The sequence below is a fragment of the Octopus bimaculoides genome, chromosome 9 (assembly GCF_046866305.1).
Source record: "Octopus bimaculoides isolate indiv1 chromosome 9, ASM4686630v1, whole genome shotgun sequence".
In the NCBI taxonomy this organism is placed as follows: domain Eukaryota; kingdom Metazoa; phylum Mollusca; class Cephalopoda; order Octopoda; family Octopodidae; genus Octopus; species Octopus bimaculoides.
The window spans coordinates 57,420,152-57,443,010 of NC_142936.1; the positions used below are offsets into that span (position 1 = coordinate 57,420,152).

General features: G+C 34.8%; 1 protein-coding gene across 1 annotated transcript in view; it reads right to left on the minus strand.

Moving 5' to 3' along the window:
• The window catches only part of LOC106878814 (polyamine-transporting ATPase 13A3), a 164,873-nt gene that overhangs the window by 66,122 nt on the left and 75,892 nt on the right, over positions 1–22,859 (minus strand). Inside the window, exons 8-10 of the mRNA XM_089357562.1 lie at positions 21,956–22,025; positions 18,802–18,936; positions 16,538–16,601 (exon numbers count right to left, since the gene is read on the minus strand). Of these exons, the coding sequence (XP_089213688.1) occupies positions 16,538–16,601; positions 18,802–18,936; positions 21,956–22,025 (269 nt within the window). The remainder of the gene's footprint in view (positions 1–16,537; positions 16,602–18,801; positions 18,937–21,955; positions 22,026–22,859) is intronic.

Sequence of the window (22,859 nt, forward strand, 5' to 3'; positions counted from 1 at the left end):
AAGGGTTTATTGATTGGTTGATAGTTGTAAGGATGGGCAATGGTAAGTGAAGAGTGATGTATGTCGACCATAAGTAACCTAGGGGTGGCGAAGAGGGAGTCATAGCTAACAGAAATGTGACAGTAAGGAGACGCATCCTACTTTTCTCAAAGCACTGTAACGAAAGAGAGGAAAATATAGATAAGGATGGTTGGGAGGGAACGGTGAATATGACAGCATGAGTGATGATAAGAAAAAGATGAGAGGGTGACAAGGAGGTAGAGGAAAGGCGAGTGAAAGAAAGTCAGTAGAGTGCTATGGAGGTGGCAGGAGAGAGGTGGAGGGGAGTGGTGTGAGGGCCTCTTAGCCTCCATCCTTAACCCTAGTTTAACATTTTCTGCATCATGCTTGCAAGGGAGAGCAAATCTTATCTAGCAGAGCATGTTTCTTTTTGAAGCTCTCTGTCATCTCTTTCAGTGTAAACATCATTCTTCACTATTTCATCGCACATCTTCTGAGGTTTCTCTCCTCCACAAGTTTCATCCACTTTGATGGAACAGCACATTTTGTACCTCTGTTTTAATCCATGCACATCAAATGCATTGTCTTCGCTCATGTGCACTACACTTTTTTTTTTGTCTCTCACATATGCACACACACATATATGCACATTAACAATTACATTGAAAATAGCAAATTAATAATAACACTGAGAAAAATACACATATAAACAAACAGGTACACAAGCACACACACACACATACATATGCTAAAACCACACACATCTACAAACATAATGTAAGCACAGTTACACTGTCTATTGATCTTCCATGTATGAAACCTTGTTCAATCCACATCACTGCCAGTCATTCAACCTACCCCATTTTCAGCACGACAAAGAAAATCACATATTTCACCATGACATTCGAGTTTTTGGGTCTTTTTTTTTCTCATTTTTCTTCTACATTTTACTTACTTCTTATGATCTCTCTTACTGAACATGTGCTTAAGCAAGATATGCCTAACACATTTCCATTTTCTTAATCTCTCCTGGTGTTCCAAACTAATAATCATATCTTGCTTTCGCATGATTATTCTCAACATTATATATTGATATATAGACTAAGAAGTTCGCTTCACAACCACATGGTTTCAGGTTCAATTCCACTACATGGCTTCTAGGGGAAGTATCTTTTACTATAGCACCAGGCCAACCTTGTGCATGGATTTGGTGGACAGAAATTGAAAGAAGCCCACATATGCATGTGTCTCTTTGTCTTAACATCATGTGATGGTTGTAAGTAAATGTCACTGCACTACAAATGATGTTGTTTCTTATCTTCCATGAAAGTATGTACAGCCAATGAGAAATATTACCTTAAATAGGAAAAAAATGTTGTCTGTCCCATTCAAACATTGAAAAGAGAATGCCAAAATGATGATAATGACTATATTTCTCATGTGTTCTTAGAATTTATTGCTCCTGAACATCTGCCACATACAAAGCTTACTTTCTCTGTTAACCTTCCAGTGGTTCCTTGGCACTCCTTTTGTGTCCATATTTTTTACTGACCACATGGAGTTTTAACTTATACTTTTTTTACATGCTACTCAGGGCCATTTTCCTGAAATGGGTAGAGTCCAGTCTGTTTTCCTGCTTTTGGTCATTGCAAAGTTAAGTTTAAAGCTCTGTGGTTCCAGGTTTTGCTTCCACACCTGAAAATTCTTTTCTCATTCTATTACAAATTTAGATTTAACAATTGATGCCACAAGCAAAAAAGGAGCTCTCATAGGCAACTGGTCTAAAACTCCTCAGTTGTGGCCTGGAGGACTGGGAGGAACAGAAGAGGACCAAGAACCAAGTCCCGGTGAGCTCTTACCTATACACTAAATTTGTTGCTGTACTTGTGGCTAACATTCATCTTGCTGACAACAACTCTGTGCATGGCTTGTATGGTTCTCACAAGCTAATTGTCTACTCTCTAGTGCTTATTTCATAAGGAAGATAGCATCACTGTTACACAGGTCTGGCATAAATCATAACTGAATTTCACCTAAACAGATTCTCTTCCTAATCAATTATGCTAAAATTATTATTTCCATAGCTTGGTTCATTACTTTGATACCATTCTAAATAATTCTATCTCAGGCAATCGTAACGGTTATGATTATCCTTTTATGCCAATCATTGGGTATGGCACCTAGCCTGCATTACTTGGCTAACTATGTGAGTGACTAGCTTCAGACCTACTTTGCCACATATTTTCAGTACCCCAAAAACTCTACCTGATGGCCTATCTGCCTTCATACAGCTGTCTATCACAATAGCTGTTCCTCTGTTGGGTATATTTATGGTAGTTTAGTTGTTCTTTTTTTCAATCATGTCCCATATTCAGCAGCCTTTTGTAGTAACTTTTTCCAAGCTTCTTCCTTCACAGCATCAATGAGAATAAGCGAACCACTGTCATTTCAAATGCACCATTCCTTAACAATCTCGCTATTCACCTTAGCACACTACTTTGCAATCCAACATACCTCATACAGTTGATCATTTCAAGACAAAACACTAGCAAACCTCCTGTTTCAGTTTTTCACCTCATGATATAAACTTATAACCTAGCTTCCTTTCTAGCTCTGCTTTTTACTTCCTACTTTCTCACTTTCTTACCAGGTCAGCTTTTTAGTTTTTATGGCTCTATCTACAGCAATACTTCACCATATTGTTTCATCTAGGTGAAACTTTGCTCCAGTCATAGTTCTAATCTATAGCTTCTTGGTTATCTCACGGAAAATTGCTGTCTTCTTCTTCTGTACTAGTAGCTACCACTGCCTCTCCTCAGCTCACTTATTGCTGACATCTACACTCTCCTACCACAAACAATTTCTACACCTATCCATTGCTTATACTTTCCTTTACCTACAAATAACATCAGTAATAACTCTTCATGATGCAAAACCGAACTGTATCTCATCTAATTTTTTTCTCTTCCCAGTTAATTAAGGTACAATCTTTTCCATAATTTTCATAACTTGGTCCAAGAATTTGATGCCTACAATAGTTTCTGTTCAAATTTTTCTCTCAAAATTTAAACAAATTCAAAAAACATAATTTTTCCATCAAGGTGAATAACTCTTTTACAACATAAGTGAATTATCGCCCTTTGACCGACACTTTTTATTCTGGACAAGAGAAAGTAATGCATGAATATTGTCGATAATAAAGAGTTCTAAGTGAAGGAAAGGGCATGAGAATAATATAGATGAGGTGGTAGATGTTAAAAAGAAAATTTAATAACCTAGACCTGTGGTTCTAAGAGACCCTAAGCTGATCTATGCTGTGGTTTACTGTCAATAAATAAACACTACATGTTACTGTGCTTTTCCCAGGAAATTATAATGCTAAGATAGTCTTGATCTAGTTAGAGACAGAAAGAATTTATAAGAGGGGATAAGGTACAAATATAATAGTTTAAAGCTGCGGTCCTGAACAGCAACTCCCAGGGCCTCATGCGGCCCTCAAGCATCCTTCCAACAGCTCTTGAAGGTCTTCCCTCAATAAATTTTCATTTTGCTTCAGTTTTGGTGCAGTCCCCTAAAAAAATCCAGGTTTGTGATTTGGCCCAGATATTAAAAAGGTTAAAAACCAATGGTCTAAAGTGAAGTAAAGGGAAGAAAAATTCAGCTGGAGAGATGAGAAATGAAGGAGTGATGATGAGGATAAAGTGTAAAGAAAAAAGAAAGAATCTAAATCTGTGACTTTGAGCTTTGTTCTGCACCTTCTTCAATTCCCTCTAAACATGTGACCTTAGATTTTATGACCCTATCTATCACATCATACTAAACTCCATCATGTCTGGTTGAAACATTACAACATCCACAGACCTACTGGCAGGGCCAGATTTATGTAGGGACCAATATGGGCCACAGCTCAGGAACCCCCAAGCTTGATGGGGACACCCTTAAACTGAGAGAAGCATAAAGCTTGGACCTAAAAATTATTTAAAATATATTTACAGCAATCAAATAAATAATTCATAATTATTTTATTCGTTTAAAGTTTTGAAATCCAATAGAGTTTTAAAATGACTGAGCTCTATTAATTTACTGGGCCCTTTTAAATTAAAAAAATATATAAATTTAACTGAGTCTTTCTCTATCTATCAAGGTCCTTTTTAAGTTTTGGGGCTCCTTGATTTAATAGGTTCTCTTTATTATTTTATAATGTTTAGAATTAGCAAAATCATAGCTTCACATATCTATTGCAACCCCCACCCCACGAACCTCCCTGCCTAATGATCTGTGGCTTACTGTAGGTGTTCCCCCCCCCCCAAAAAAAACAACTCCCAGTTGTCTATAAGATATGTTATAGGTCTCTATCCAATCATTTTTTAAACATCACTGTTACCTACAACTTTCCTTTCACACTTTCTTTACCATCCATCTTTAGATGGTTTAGCTTTAACCTGTTTGTAACCAACCAGCCTAAGATCACCCTTGGTTCTATGATACAAACTTCATATTTTAAAGTGTCAATCTATTCCATTTCCTGGTGAGTATGAAGAGTATTTGGCATGTATGTTCACCTGCATGGGTTTCAAAATCCTACCTCTATTTTATACCTACAACTTTCTATGGTACACTTTATTATTAACTTCTCTCAGTATAGACTCAACTCAAGGCTTCTACCCAATAATTTTGCCACTTTCACACTGCTCTTTATTTTCATAATTCTTGTGACTTCATTCTTTACATTTAATTGCAGATTCCATCCACTTGGATAGCACACCAATTCCCTACCTAACTAACATCCTTCAAACATTATACATATGCACCAATGCATTCTCTTCTCTTGCACTCTACATACAATTCTTCTTAGATCCAGTTTTATACTCTCAACTCATATGCACACTAACACTACACATCCATTCCTTCATGCACACTAACACTACACATCCAAAAGACTATGCACACTTCAGTTCTTCTCACCTTGTGCATATCCTTGTGCATCTTCATTACCATAAAATATAATCAAACATCACACTTCATACACAGGCATCATACAATCTACTCTTCATTGCAAGAAAAAGAGATAATCTTTTAGTTCCTAGTAGATGTAATAAGCTTTCTGAATGTTTCTCACCCACTTCTTACTCTAGCTTCTGAGCTTTCAGATCATCGCCCCAAATACTATTAAGGGTTTAGCCTAGGTAACAGAGGCAGTCAGCTACAACAGTTAATCCTTCCCAACATTTGAAGTAATTCATCTCATAGGTGCTCTTACTGTTAATGACTCCTATGCATCTGCTGCTCATGAAGTCCTTCTCTGTCAGCATGAGTGTGGTACCACTAGCATAAACCACTTTGCTCCTCTTTGTTTTCACTAGATACTTACATAATAGGAGTTAATGGAGTTTTTTTTTTAATGAAAGGAAGGTCAACTAGTACAACTAGTGAAAGTACAGAATTGGTCATACGACGAAAAATGTATTTACTTTAAGCTAGATGTATGAATATTTGTTCAAACAAATATATAAAAGTACACACATTCATATATGTGCACATGGCACCACCAAAGGTTACTCCCAAGAATAAAATGTATGTGAAATAAGCTGCAGTCAAGAATTTGAGTTATGAAGGACATCTTGACAACATGTTCTAAATATTGGCACAAAGCCACAAATTTTTGAGAAGGGGTTACTCAAATCACTCCTAATATATGACTGGTACTTGATTTTATAATCCCTAGAAAAGTGAAATGTAAAGTTGACCTTGGCAGGATTTGAACTCGTCATATGGCGCCATAACTGAACACTGCCAGTCATTTTGTCTGATGCTCTACCAATTCTGCTGCCCCATATCCTAAGTATTATTCTAGATCTAACATAAACAGGATTCATTTTGGTTTACAAAGAAAGGAAGATTAATTTCTTTGAAATTTTTACAATTTATATATCTTTCTATTTTCGGAGTTCATGCCTCACATTTACATATACAGGTATGGCTACGTGGTTAAGAAACTTGCTTCCCAGCCATGTTGTCACGGGATCAATTCCACAGCTTAGCTGGCCAAAGCCTTGTGAGTGGAGAGACAGAAATTGGAAGAAGCTTATGATGTGTGTGTGTGTGTGTGTGTCTCCATCTTTGTCTTGACATCATGTGAGGGTTGTAAATAAGCATAACTATCATACAAGACATGTTTGTTTTGAAGCCTTCCACGAAACATATGTCTGGTCATGGAAAACATTACCTTGCTTAGAAACGAGGGTCAGTGATGGGAAAAGCATCTAACCACAAAAAATCAATGAATTCCATCTGACTCATGCAAGTATGAAAAATTGGATATTTCCTCTTTATAGAAGGGGAAAATAAACTGTAATGTTGGAAACTTTTCCAATGGCATTCATAAGCTAAGTTCCCACTGGTAAATTTGGATTTTGTTTCGCAAAGGAATTCCCACTGTTCCATCCACAACAATGAATACACACACACACGCACACGCACACACACACACACACACACAAACATGCATACATACACACAGACACATACACTGATCAAAAGTACATGCTAGTGATGCAAAAAGCATAAAGCATGCTTATTGAAGAAATGTGGTGAATAACTAGAAAACTAGAGGAGGGTACCTTGGATGATATCATGGATAGACAGAGAACTGGTTTTTCTCAAAGCATGACATGTCAAGTTACTGCCAGGAAATCTAATTGCCTGAAGTGGGAGAAAATTTTAAATGGAACTAAAAAGTGAGGAAGACAGGAAACTAAAGTTTTTAAAAAAGAAAATAGAAGTGTGAAGATTGTGTCTATGATGTCACAGAGCCCTGTCTCTTTCTTATTGTGCCACACCAAAACTAAACATAGAAAAATGTTTACATTCAATGGGAGTGATTGTTCTACTTCTAAGCATCTAACATTTTCCTCCCACCAAGACGGTGTACTGATGGACATAGTGATAATGATGATGATGATGAGAAAGATGCTGATAATGATGCAAACAAGGAAAACATAACTAATTATTAATGCACTATACACTTTGATCTCTCTGCAGACGGAATATAGGTATTCTTTCCCTGATGACAGTCTAAAAGACTAGAAACTAGTTAGACCGAGCCCATATTTTCTGCTCATGGAAAGATTAAGTCTTGTGATGTAGCAATTTGTTTTACTTTTTAGAGAGAGATTAAAATTGTATATTTACCAAAAAAGAAAATATCTTATATTAAAATTGCAATTATCCAAAAACACTTTATAGTGCATAATTAAATAATTAATTAGAGTAACTTTTTTTCGTGGGATTTTTGTTTTTGTCTTGTTTTTTGTTTTTCCAATAATTTCTAAAAAAGATGAGATAGTACTATACATGATTACCACTAACAAGAAATTTATAAGAACTTTATCATAGTTTTAGGGGGGAAAAAATTAAATTATATATATTTATATATGTGAACCCTTTGTATCCTTTTCATACTCTTAAGATTTTGCATTCAAATTTCTAATCCCACCTCACACTGTGAGAAAACAGTTACCTCCCATCGTATTAAATGCCATCCAGAGAGTATCACTCATGTATGATAAAAATAATTCTCAGTTAATATTCAAGTGTTACAATGGATAATCTGATGAGCAGTTGGTTTCTCAACTGAAGTGTCTTGTGACTTTCTACCATCTCCACCCATTAGGTTTCTGCTTCTGCTGTTGACTGTCGATGATGACAACGACGACGACAATGATGATGACGATGACAGTGAAGACATTGCTGTGTCTTTGATAATAAACATGCAACACAATCTCTTATCTCATTACTTACCTGACAATGCAACAGGCAAGAAAAGGAGAGAACAACTTGAAAACAAAAAAACAAAATAGCTGAAGACTCACAGGAAATAGAAAACATTTCCTAATTTTCTGAGGAACCATTTCAGGAAGAAAGTGGACAAAATGGTTTCAGTGAGTCATTGATTTATAAGATTACCAAATAGTAATTTTTGTATATTGTATTAATATTACATATGAATATCTATATGTACATATGTATAAATATTTGTATTTGTGTGTATGTTCATATCCATTCAATGGTGCATATTTAACTGATGATATATTTGTTGGTGGTAGGGGAAAGAAGATAAAATGCAGTTCTGGAGATGCATTCTTGAGTTAAAACTGTGATGTTAGGGTTTTCAATGTATGTGTCTTGGGTGTAGCCAGAGCTATAGAATAAAATGTCTCATAAGTTCAAAATATATGTATGTGTTACTATATTTGAACAGGTAATGATGAGAATTAAGAAATAAGGAGAGAAGAATCCTCTTCATATACTCCTTAAATTCTTTAAAGTGTTTCAGTTTTAAAGCTGCGGTCATGCTGGGGCACTACTGTTGGCTGGGCTACACCATTATTTGAAAATGCCTCTGATATGTGGCATTTGATGAATGAGGGAGTTTGATGATGCTGCCCTCATTTGTGCTTCCTGCCGTGAAGTAGGCTCATCCGGAAACTTGACAGGAGGAGATCCAGTTTTGTTTGGAAGACACCTACATCCACACCATGCAAATCGCTCAGGCATTTTGAAAGGATATTGAAGAGCTGTATGCCCTTGAAACCCAAGGTGTTGCAGTATCTGCTCTGTATTTTGATGGTGACGCTGGAATCTTTGGCACTATACATGTGTGAGTGAACTTGTGTGTGAGTCTGTGTGCATGCATGCATGTGTGTGTGTGTGTGTGTGTGTATTTACACTGAATAATATTTTAACTATTAATTTCTCCTTTCAGTTTTTAAGGATTCAATGAGTTCTCGATATTATTGCTTCTACAAAAGAGTGTGTGTGGGTGTGTGGGTGTGTGAATGCATGTGGTTCATATGCATATAAATACATGTATATTTTACATGATACATTTTCAAAGCCATGCTACAGCACAGCCACAGTCCACTGGCTTGAACATATATAAAGAGTATGTACATACACACATAAACAAATATATATTTTATATATATATATATATATATATATATATATATACACACACACACACACACCTGAACACATGCATGTATGTGTACATGCATGCACAGAGACAGACTGACAGATAGACAGGAATACATACATATACATAGACAAAACAGTTATTGGCCAAATCATTAGTGATCTAAGCACCATTTGTTTGCAGGGAAGAAGAATTATGGAAGAAATGAAAGAAACAAAAAAATTTAACCAATTCCAGAACCAAGAACCTTTGCTTTGTTCACTTTACACTTTAGCTTTACTCTTTGTTTTCACCTTAACAGATTCTAAGGAGCCTTTGGTTGTAGAAGACAATGTACCCAGTTATACCCCTGGGTACTGGGTCCCGACTTGCTTAGTCGCCAGCCAGGCTCTCGACTGACAGACTCATATCGAGAACCCCACCGCGCTTCCATACCCAGGTGGCTCATCCACGGGGGATGAGCTCGGACCTGCAAGTTCGGATTCTTCCTGTGGATTTCAGTGGAATTCTGGTAAGAGATATATTAAAGTTGTTTTTGTTGTTGTTATTTTCAATATCATTAGAATTCTTAGTTTCCCTAAAAATTTCAGTAGTAGTAGTAGTAGTAGTAGTATAGCAGTAGTAGTAGTACTAGAAGTAGTTGTGACAATAATAAAAAGGATGATGATGCTAGGAACAATAATAATAATAATAATAATAATAATAATGATAATAATAATAATTAAAATTAAGCTAAGAGACTAAAATTTATAATATAAAATTGGAAAGTTAAGGGTTTTACAACAGGTGGTAAGCAAAATAGTCCAAAGTGAGAATTGAAACCTGTTCAGAAAATTAGTTTATGAAGAACATACCACAACACAACAATGCCTGCTATGATGATGACGATAATAATAATAATAATGATAATAATGATGATGATGATGATGATGATGATGATGATAATCCTTTCTACTAAAGGCACAAAGCCAGTAATTGTGGGAGAGGGGCTAAGTCAATTACATTAACCCCAGTGTTCAACTGGTACTTATTTTATCCACCCTAAAAGCATGAAAGGTAAAGTCAACCTTGACAGAATTTGAACTCAGAATGTGAAGATGAACAAAATGTCATTAAGTATTTTAGCCTGGTGTGCTCATGATTCTGCCAGCTCGCCACCGCAGCAGCAGCAGCAGTAGTAGTAGTAGCAGTAGTAGTAGTAGTAGTAGTAGTAGTAGTAGTAGTAGTAGTAGTAGTAGTAATTATGATGATGTTGATGATGATGATGATGATGATTTCTTACATATAGATACAAGGTCACAAATTTCAAAGCAGGGAACATCTGATGACGTTGAACTCCAGTATTTGATTGGTACTTTACCCTATCAACCCTGTTAGGATGAAAGGCAAATGTAATTTATTCAACCCAGTTTGGTCTTAGCATTGATTGTAGTTAGAAGGGTCATGTGTCCCAATACAGGTAGGATTAATTAGATTATTTTGAGTAAACCACTAACTGAATAACATTAAAAGAAAAACGTCTAGTCGGTAAGGATACACTGTTAGTTGAAAATATTAAGGAAAGATAAATAATAAAGTAATAAATATATTTGAATAGAAAGAGGCAACTAATTAAAGCGCAAATAAATAATTTTAGTATAAAGTTTCACAAACACACACACTCATAGATTTTTTGAATCAAAGATAAGGAAGACCAAATGGCTAAAATGGGTTCTATATGAGTTAAAGACAGCTGTAGAACAAATAATTATATTTCACAGATATAATGCTTTAGTAATGAAACAACAAATTTTCTTAATTTGTTAGCTCATCTGAGACAAAAAATATTTAGTTTCAGATGAGCTAATGAATTAGTGAAAGCAGAGTTTCTTTGCTAAAGCATTAAATTCACAAACTATTCATCCATCCAACTGTTTTCTCTACCCATTATTCCTAAAAGGGTCATGAGAGTATACCCAACATCTCATTCTTAGTCAACCCTGAGGTCTCCTTTTGGTTGGCTCAGCTTCAAAAATTTGTCTTGCAATTCTTCCCTGTGAACATTCTAATCTCATGTACATAATACCAGAGCTGTGATCGCTCGAGGCAGAAAAGTAGAAGCTTGACCTAAAGAGAATCCTTCATTGCCAAGTTACACATCCTGTTGAGTAACATAATTCCAGAGATCTGGAAGAACTCCATTTCGATCACTTGTATTCACAAACGCACGCTATTGGTTATTATCCAACATTTATGAGAAGAATGAAAACCGAATTGAAGACAGCAAGTTTGGTTACTTTAACAATCTATCCTCTTTATACACACACACATGTATGTATATCTATAAACTAAATATATACATATAAATATGCACTGACACATATATATATATATATATATATATATATAATACATATTCACATATACAAATATAGATAAATACACATATGTATATATACATATCTGCATGTAAATGTATATATATTATACATATATCGACATATATATATATATATATATATATATATATATATATATATATATATATATATATATTCAAATTACAATAAACGTAAACAAACAAACGAAGTTTGCTTTTAGAAGCGTTGAGATGTCTTAGAAAGTTAAAGAAAGGATTTTAAATTCTCAAATCCAGGATAATGCTAATAATATAGCCTGAACAGGATAAACTATCCCTATTTTGCAGAAAAAAAAGTGTAGGCAGCCAGCCATGAGACTCGAACTCACACCTCCGTGATTACGCGTCGTGGTGCTCTCGACCAATTAAGCTAAACTGCCCAACCACAAGTTTTTCTGCAAATATAAGATGTATAGAAATCTCAAACACACACACACACATGCATATATAAACATACACATAGCAATACACAAATACACATATATAATCTGAAACCTATATGTGTCTTGGTTTTACAATGGGTATTGTATGCCTGCATGTTGTAAAAGTCAACTAAAATGTTTGGTAACAGGCAGAGAATCCAGCCATAAAACACTACCTGAGAAAACTTGCCTAACCTATGATAGCATGGAAGAAATTGAAAGTAAAAGGATGGTGGTGATCATTTATTATTCACTTTCATTTTCTACAGACTGTTGACCAAGATCACTGTTTCTTCTCAGAGTAATTTTCTTTAAAGATGTATGGATATTCTTCTTACAACTAATCCCTTCAAATGCGAAGTAGAAGTACAAACTATCTTTAATTTGTCAAGTGGATTAGACCTGCTCAAGAGCAAAGTACAACAACTGAAGGAAGATTTGAACTTATGATTTTATATTGTCAATAGTTCATCACCTTAACCTCACAGCAATTGTACCTTTTAATAATAATAATAAAATAAATGTTTCCTTCTTGAGCCATGCTAGGCTCATAAAGGTTAGTTTCCCAGTTTCAGTGACATATATATTCCCCACCAGGACAGGAAGCTGATCTGTCACAGGTTAGCTGTTTTTACCATCTGAGTGGACTGGGACAACGTAAAATGAAGTGCCCGGTCCATGAATCGAAACCACAATCTTATGATCATGAGTCCAACACCCTAACCACTAAACCACACACCTCCACAATAATAATAGTAATAATAATGATAATAATAATAATCCTTTCTACTATAGGCACATAGCCTGAAATTTGCAGGGAGTGAGGTAGTTGATTACATTGACCCCAGTACTTAACTGGTACTTATGCTATCAACCCTGAAAGACTGAAAGGTAAAGTTGACCTCAACACTATTTGAACATAAAGATGGACAAAATGCTGTTAAGCAATTCTGCCAGCTCGCCACCTTAATGATAATAATAATCCTTTCTACTATAGACACAAGGTCTGAAATTTTCAGGGAGGGGACTGGTCGACTACATCGACCCCAGTGTTTCACAGGTATTTAATTTATTGACTGCGAAAGGAGGAAAAGCAAAGTCGACCTTGGCGGAATTTGAACTCAGAATGTAACAGCAGGCAAAATACTGCTAAGCATTCCTTCCAGTGTGCTAATGATTTAGCCAGCTCACTGCCTTCACCTTCATAATAATAATAATAATAATAATAATAATGATAATGATCATAATCATAATAATAATAATAATGATGATAATAATAATAATGATAATAGTGATAATGATGATGATGATGATGAACTCTCCTATTGAAGATGACATGTAAGTGTTCGGCTTTTGCTGAATAACCTGCACAAATGATTTGTTTATAGAGATCAAATGTATGTGCTGTAACATTAGCTCACTCTCTCCATTAAATCAATGCTGTCTCAACAGCTTACCATGCGTCAGGTATCTAAGTGATCCCAGAGCAACATGAGATGAAGTGTTTTGCTCAAGGACACAATGCACCATCTGATCTAGGAATTGAAACCTCAACCTGGCAATCATGAGTGCAACACTCTAACCACTAGGCCTAATAATAATAATAACAATAATAATTAGAATAATAGTTTCAAATCTTGCCACTAGTCCAGCAATTTTAGTGGAGTGGGTAAGTCAATTACATCAACCCCTGTGCTTAACTGGTATTTATTTTATCAACTCCAAAAGTATGAAAGGTGAAATTGATTTTGTCGGAATTTGAACCCAGAATATAAAGAGCTGGAAGAAACATTGCCAAGCATTCTGTCCAACGTACTAATGATCATCAACGGGAAGGGCATCTGACCACAGAAAACCTGCCTCAACAAATTCTGCCTTTCCTATGCAAGCATGGAAGAGCATACACGATAACCAATAATAGTGATGACATTATTCAACTTTTCCTGCACTGTTGTAAATCCAGCTGCATATTTCAAACATAAATCCTCTAAATTAGCCAAGTTGCACTATTTAACAGAAAGCATGCCAAAAACTAAACTAAAATAACTTGAAATAATTTACAGAGAAATAAACAACCTTGTTCATTGCTCAAGAGTAAGATTTATGAAGACAGTTATTACAGTAAAGAGAAACAAACAACTTTAATATATGTTTAAAAAAAGCAACATTACATAATATGCTTAAAATAATTTACCAATAACTCCAGACATTGGCACAAAATACCAAGGCTGTTTCCTAATTCATTTTATTATTTTCGTAAGTACCAGTCAAGTACGGGAGTTGATTTAATCAACTGGGAACCTCCTGCAAATCTTTGGCATTGTGCCTAACATAAAAACCATCACTACCATACTATTTCGTATAGCTATATTCTCTAAAAATCTTTGGTGGTTACATTTTCTGTGTTTATAGATATTCTTGTTAGATCGATAAATAGATAGATACATTTATGCATACATCATAGATATATATATACTAATAGATATTTGGTGTATATGTGTGTATATATATATATATATATATATATATATATACACACACACACACACACACACACGCATATGCATGCACACAGTTGAGGATTAAAGAACATATCACTTCACAGGCTTGGGAAAGATAAACAAAGTTGTGTATCTCAAAGTTGAAAGACATCTAATTATCTAGCTAAAATTATGTGAAACACTTATGAGTAGAAATACTTTTAAAATAGAAAGACTAAAAAACTGCAAGATACTACTAAATGATAGTCAGAGTACTAATTAAATAAATCATACTCCTATATAACTATAAGTGTAATAAATATATATGATACTCCCATAAATCCATAAATATAGTAAATATATAAAGCATACTCTTGTGTGACCGATGAATAGTACATATAGAAGTGTGTGTGTGTGTGTGTGTGTGTGTGTGTGTGTGTATGTGTGTGTAGGGTGACACAAAAGTCACACACCACCCTAATAATGAGGAAAAGTGTGGTTAAGGTGGTGCATCAACAAACATGAAGATGTTATGGCAAAGTGTTATTTTACTGGTGTGTGGCTTTTGTGCTACCCTACACACACACACACACACACATATATATATATATATGTGTATATATATATGTGTATATATATATATATATATATATATATATATATATATATATATATATATATATATATATATACATAAATATATACATATATAAATATAAACATATATATATATATATATATATATATATATATATATATATATATATATATATATATATTTCCCAGTTTCAATGGCGTATGTGTTCCCCAGCTGGATGGGACTCCAGTCCATCGCAACTGATGATATATATATATATATATATATAACTGAATGGACAAATGAAAGAAAGGTCACTCAACACATTTATTGGGAGTTACATGTACAATTCAAAACAATTGTATTTGGAATCTGAAATCAAACTGCTTTGAATAATACAATATACATATATATATATATATATATATATATATATATACATACGATACCTGTAGTAAATATATATGAAACCCCAATATGATTGTAAGAGTAGTAGAGTAATAAATATTAGACACTCATATATATATATATATATATATGACTATAGCAAATATATGATACTCTTGTGTGAATGATGAGTACTAAATGTACGACACTCCTATATGATGGTAAGAGTAGGTGATATATGATATGACTATATGATGAGTAGTAACTATTTAAAAGAACAGTCATGTATGACTGTATGTAAGAGTAATAAATACATGATACTTTTATATGACTGATGAGTAGTAAATGTATGACAATCCTATATGGCCAATGAATAGTAAATATATAAGATAGGCCTATGTGACTGTAAGAGTAATAAGTATATAAGACAATCATAAATTGGTTCTATGATACTCATATATATGACTTTAAGAGTAGCAAGTTCATAAGATAAATGTATATATGACTACAACAGGAGCAAAGACATAAACTTGTTCAGGTGGAGGAAGTTAGATGGGGAAAACAAATTGTAATAAAATTGTTATGAATAACTGCTTTGTTTATTTAATTGTTTGTAAACAATTAACTTTGACAGATCCTATTATAATAGACATTCCACTGAAGTTTCTGTCACTCTCTCCAGAACCACTTTCATCCACAGGAATGAGGGTACTTCTCAAAATACAGAAGGGCTTTTATGAGTGATTGGAGAACCATGCATAATTGCAGCAACACGCAGAAGAAATATTCTTCAGATTTGAAAAAAAAAAAATAATAGGGCAAAGAATAAAATAAAATAGAAATTAAATATATTAATAGCTAGAAATAGATATTTAACATTTAATAAATGTTATTGGCAAATTAAGATTTGTTTTTTAAATAACTGATGTAAATAGAATCTTGATTCCCCGCAAAAAAAAAAAAAAAAAAAAAAAACAGAAATCAAAACAGCAATACAAACAAACAGAAAGAACAAGCTGGGCAAGATTCGACAGAACTGAAAGTTGGAGAAAAGAATTTAAGTTGAGGTTGGACAATGGAGTTAAGCAGTGTTTAGAGAAGATGATAGACTGGAAGCAAGAGAATGTGGGACTGAGGGAAAAGTGTTGAGTGTTGAAGATTAAGAAAGAGGTAAGAATAAGTGGAAGCTGCTTGGGGAAGGGAAGTAACTGGGGATAAATATGCAGAGAGGGGGGATGGAAAAAGAAAACCCAGCAAATTTAAGAGACAATGTGAACAAAATGAGGATCAACTTACTGTTATCTCTGCATACTGTGACTATAGCAGAAGAATGGATGGTGTTACGGAGAGCACGCTGCATCTGTATAGAAAAAAAAAAAAATAATAATAATAAAGAGTTTTACAATAAACAATTACCTCAGCTTATTGATATCCACTTCTTCCTTAAGTGAGATATTAATCCAGAACTTTCAAGGAAGGGATACCGAACCACCACAACTAGAAACACCTGGTATGTTACTAATGTCTGAAACGCGGTGAGCTGGCAGAATTGTTAGCATGCTGGACGAAATGCTTAGCGGTATTTCACCCATTGCTCTGTTCTGAGTTCAAATTCCACTAAGGTCAACCTTGCCTTTCATCCTTTCAGGGTCAATAAATTAAGTACCAATGAAACACTGGGGTCAATGTAATCGACCCATCTCCTCCCCCAAAATGACTACCCTTGTGGCAAAATTTGAAACCATATTATTAATGCCCGGACACCTCATCTGCATGCAGGACAACAGGCTGTCAAAGCAGCTCTTCTACCAGTTCATGTGAAGGAAGTTAGATAAGGGAAGCAAACTGTAATAAAATAGCTATGAAAAACTGCTTTGTTTATTTAATTATTGGTAAACAATTAACCTTTAGCACACTTCATTCCCCCTAGAATTGTTTCTCCTGCCACTGCTCTGTTACTACAGGGGAGAAAACACATATGGTGACAGGATGCACCTACAGTGTGTTAAAGGTTAATTTTGACAGATCCTATTATAATAGACATCCCACTGATGTTTTTGTCACTCTCTCCAGAATCACTTTCATCCACAGGAATGAGGGTACTTCTCAAAATACAGAAGGGCATTTACAAGTGAGGGTTTCTTTCAATTTCTATCAATGAAATCCTCTCACAAAGCTTCAACTGGCCATGCAGTAGGACTGAACCTGAAACCATGTGGTTGGACTACCAAGCTTCTCATCATACAACCATGCCTATTATTATATATTCATTTTACATTGCCATCAGAGGATAACAGTAATCATTGGATACAGGTATCCAACAGCCCTGTCTCTGGCTCACTACATTTACAACAGAGAGAGTCAGTATACAACATATATATATATATATATGCATACATTGGAATATTGACATGGTCTTACTGAGGTTGCTAAGTGGTCTTACTCAGTCACGAGTTGACATCCACCATGTATGTGTATGGTTTGGAATGCAAGAAGCTCAAACTTCAACTGACTGAAAATTCAGAATATTGAAAGATTGAATAACCAAAAACTCAGAACACCAAATGCCATAACGTGAAAATATCAAACTCGAATTTTGAAATATTTCAAGAGAAAATGTGGTAAAAAAAAAGGAGGGGGGGGATCTTAAAAAACATTTAATTTAATAAAGAGAGTTTATTTGAGAAAAATATTATAAAATATTTACTGAAAGAAAATTAAAAATATTACAGAGATATGATATCAAACTAAAATCTAAATAGTTTACTTATCAAATATTTCTTCTTTAACTTCTGTAATTATTGAATATTTTCCTTCTTTATATTCATTAAAAACACACATAGTAAGTGAATTAAAGGCCCGAATTTAAGACTTGTGCACTTACTTATCTCCCTTCGCATTTCACTACCAATAACATCAAATTACATAACATCGGTTCAATTTACTCTTCCAATACTGCAACGCCACCTCAAGCCTATGCACGACTATTCTACTCCTGGTCTTCATAGTATTTCTTATCTACTTCTCAAACTTTCAGATGTAGTGGGCTCTTTCACCTGCACAGTTTTCACTACTTTTTAAATGTCGCCTAAATAACTGTGTAATCCCACAATGTGGAAAATGGCCAGCATTATCTTCTGTTTAAAAAAAAGTGAGCTCATATCATCAGTCAATTAACTAAAAACAGATCATGATTTTATAAACAAATTTTTTCAAGCTCAGAAAGGTCAAAGCATGGAATGAACTACTTGCATTGGTTGTTAGCTGTCAAGACACTACACCCTTCAGAAATTTCTTGCCTCCCAAAATTCCCCAACACTGCTCCTGATATACTTATGCACACTTTCCTCTTTATAGCTATCTCTTTTACTGTTTATTTTTCTGTCCCTCTTGATGTTTTATTTTGTGTACTGTGCAGGCACTTTAGGTTTTCAGTGCTGTCTTTATTTATGTAATCTATCACTGCTCTTTCTCCCCTCAACTACAAACATCTATTTAATATCTGACAAGATAGCAGAGACAAGAGTATCATAAGAAGGGAAATAAAAATGCAAATTTACTTTTCTTGTTTGGTAAATGGCAGTACTTATGGACACAACAGAGATGACGAGTATACTGGAGGCATAGTAGATATACTGATCTATCATCCACAGGATGATACTGAATAACTGGAATACATAAAATGGACTGAGGATCTACAAAAAAAGAGAGAAAGGAAAAGAGAAATGTTATAGTGAGAACATTAAACAACTGCAGTAAGAATGACAACTTCATTGTTATCATTATTATTATTATTATTATTATTATTATTATTATTATTATTATTATTATTATTATTATTAAGGCAATGAGCTGGGGGGAATCGTTAGCATGCTGGACAAAATGCTTAGTGGTATTTCACCTGTTACTCCAGAGTTCAAATTCTGCCAAGGTCCACATTGCCTTTCATCCTTTCAGGGTCGATAAAATAAGTGCCAGTTCAACACTGGGGTCAGTGTAATCGACTCATCCCCTCCCTCAAAATGGCTGCCCTTGTGGCAAAATTTGAAATCATTATTATTATTATTAAGGTGGTGAGCTGGCAGAATTGTTAGCATGCCGGGTGAAATGCTTAGATGCATTTCGTCTGTCCTTACATTCTGAGTTCAAATTTCGCTAAGGTCGACTTTGCTTGTCATCCTTTGAGGGTTGGTAAAATAAGTATCGGTTGAGCAATAGGGTCTATATAATCGTATCACCATTCTCCCAGTTTCAGGCCCAGTGGCTATAGGAGAAAGGTGGTGAGCTGGCAGAATCGTTAGTGTGCTGGACGAAATGCTTAGCGGTATTCCACCCGTCGCTACGTCCTGTGTTCAAATTCTGCTGAGGTCAACTTTGCCTTTCATCCTTTGGGGATTGATAAATTAAGTACCAGTGAAACACTGGGAGTTGATATAATCGTCTATCCCCTCCCCCAAATTTCAGGTATTGTGCCTATAGTAAAAAAGGGTTATTATTATTATTAATATTATTGAGATAGCAAACTGGTAGAATCATTGGCACAAAGTGCAAAATGCTTAGTGGCATTTTGTCTGCTTTTACATTCTGAGTTCAAATTCCACCAAGGTTGACTTTGTCTTTCATCCTTTTAGGCTCGATAAAATAAGTACCAGTTGAACACTGGGGTTGCCATAATCAATTTACCCACTCCCTACAAAATGGCTTTATGCCAAAATTTGAAACCGTTATTATCATTATTATTATTATTATTATTAATATTATTATTATTTGTTACACAATAACAGCAGCAAGTTAGCAGAATCATTATAGCATTGGATAAAATGCCTTGAAGCATTTCTTCTAGCTCTTTATGCTGTAAGTTCAAATCACGCTGAGAACAACTTTACCATTCATCTATCCAAAGGTGATAAACTACCAGACAAGTACCGGAGTTGTATATTAATGTCAAATTAGTATTAACATATTTAATTCTGATAGCAATAAAGAACAAACTGGAAATAAATAGTACTATACATGATTACCACCAACTAGAAATTGTAAGAACATTGTGCTAGACAAAAAGATTGAATATATAAACTATATCCATCAAATTCCTCACATTTCTCAATTTCAAATTCAAAATTCTAATCCGATCACATGTTGCGAGGAGACAGTTAACTTGCTCATATGAATAGTTAATGCCAGAGGAAAACCATATGTAATTTTTTTTTTAAATGATGATAGTCAATGGCTATTATTAATGTCAGTATTTCTGGCAAGGATAAGGTAGTGACTTGCCAAAACTATTAGCATGCCAGACAAAATGTTTTGCAGCATTTCATCTGTTTATACATTCTGAATTCAAATTCCATTGAGGCTGACTTTGCCTTTCATCCTGTTGGAGTCAATAAAATATGTACCAGTCAATTACTGGGGGTCAATATAATTAACTTACCCCCACCCAACACTCAAAAACTGCTGGTCCTGTGCCAAAATTTGAAACCCTTATTTCTGGCAAGGATGGAAGGTAACTCTAGACAGGTTTCAGTTTTATTTCACCTCCTCAGGAAAGCACAGGCTAAATCGTATTTGTCAAAATAGTGATGAATGACTTGTTAAGTAAAATATCTTCAAACTGCAGATCTAGCTTGAATGCTTGAAACAGAGTGAAACCTACAAATGGTACCCAAGGGCTAAAGGATAGCATTAAAACTAAATGTACCAAATATGTAAACCACAGCAGAATCTGAACTCAGCAGGCAAAAGCTGCAGCAGATAGTATAATGCATCTTGTTTGATGCCCTACTGAAGGATGAAAAGCAAAGCTGACCATGCCATGATTTGAACTCAGAATACACCGAGCCAAAATACAAGGCATTTTATCTGATGCTCTAATGACTCGGCCAATCTATTGCCCTGCCGTGAGCATCAAAAATATAACTGGAGCTCTTATTCTAGGTTATTGCACTGAACTTCATTAACCCTTAAGCATTCTGATTACTCAGTCAGATGTAATGATTATTTATTCACATTGTTTTAAATCAATCATGCATTATCTCGTAGCTTCAAGATTTCAATGAGGTGATAGCTTATAGAGGGGGGGAGGGAGGGAGGAAGGAAGGAAGGAAGGAAGGAAGGAAGGAAGAGAGGGAGGGAGGGAGGAAGGAAGGAAGGAAGGAAGGAAGGAAGAGGGGAGGGAGGTAGGGAGGGAGGGAGGAAGGAAGGAAGGGAGGAAGGAAGGAAGGAAGGAAGGAAGGAAGGAAGGAAGGAAGGTAGGTAGGTAGGTAGGTAGATAGATAGATAGATGCATAGATATATGCAAATGTGAGTAATAAGTAGTGCTAGTGTTGTATTATCAAACACATGCTCAAAGTAAGTATCTTGCTTGTTTGCTGGTAGGTTGCAAGATGGCACGGCAGAGGTGACTCCATGGAAGTGTTAAAACACCTGAAAGTCACAGACAGACAAGACAACTCACCCCAAATCCCATTCAGAATTGATGGACATAGATATTTCACCAGTCCATGACTATGTGTAAATAATGTAAAAAAAATCATTTGCTGGTATGCCCCAATGATACGTACACAAGAATAAATCCAAATATGGACTATAAGCAGTGCTAGTGTTGTAAATATTATCAAACACACATACTCAATGTACATGCTTTACTTGTTTGCCTGCAAGCTGCAATTTGGCAGAGTGGAGAAATAAAGAGAGAGAGAGAGAGATAGATACCTCTTTAAATAATAAAACAATGATGGGTGTTACGTGGATAGGAATTGTGTTTTCACCATACAAATTGCGACTGGAAGAGAGAGAAAAAAACAGAATAAGTCATATATGCATAAGTACAAGTAAGTTTGTTTGTGTTGTGTGTGTGTGTGTGTGTCCATGTTTGTGCGTAAATATGTATTGGGCACTTTTTTGAATTCCATATGTCTTAACAATCGTAGACATGCTTACAGAATCCAAAAAAACAACACAGCACCCATGACTTTCGAAAACATTTTTTTCACACCTGGAATTGCTGAAGCATGGAATAAACTACCTGCATCAGTTGTTAACTGTCAGAACACTACATCCTTCAAAACCTTCACGCTTTTTGAAATTTGCTAACAGTATACCTGATGCTCCACCCCAACCCCCATCTTTATAATTTTTTTTTTTAAACAATTCATTCACTGTTCACTTCCTGTGCATTATTCTATGTAGTGTTCATGTAGTTTTGACTACTTTTTCTGATGAGTTGTTGCATACCTGAGCATTGTATACAATAAGTTTATTATATTATTATTTATTATCCTTCACTGATGCTTAAATCTTTTGTCAATCTCTATATCTTTCATTGAAGGTTATATTTTTTCCAAAGTATACATCCTTCACAAGTATGTTTATATTTTTTTTCTTATTGTGAAAGACGTTTTGCTTAAGTCCTTAAAATAAATAGCGATTTTACGAAGGGAGGTAACATTTCCCACCTCACATAAAATATAAAGGGAGATAATATTTAAAAGAAATTTATTTTTAAAAATTCTTTAAAAAAAATTAATAAATTTAGTAAAGTGTTTAGCAGAGTGGAAAGTCAACTATTAAAATTATTTTAATACAGTTCTATATTTAAGAGATGAGGAATTATGTA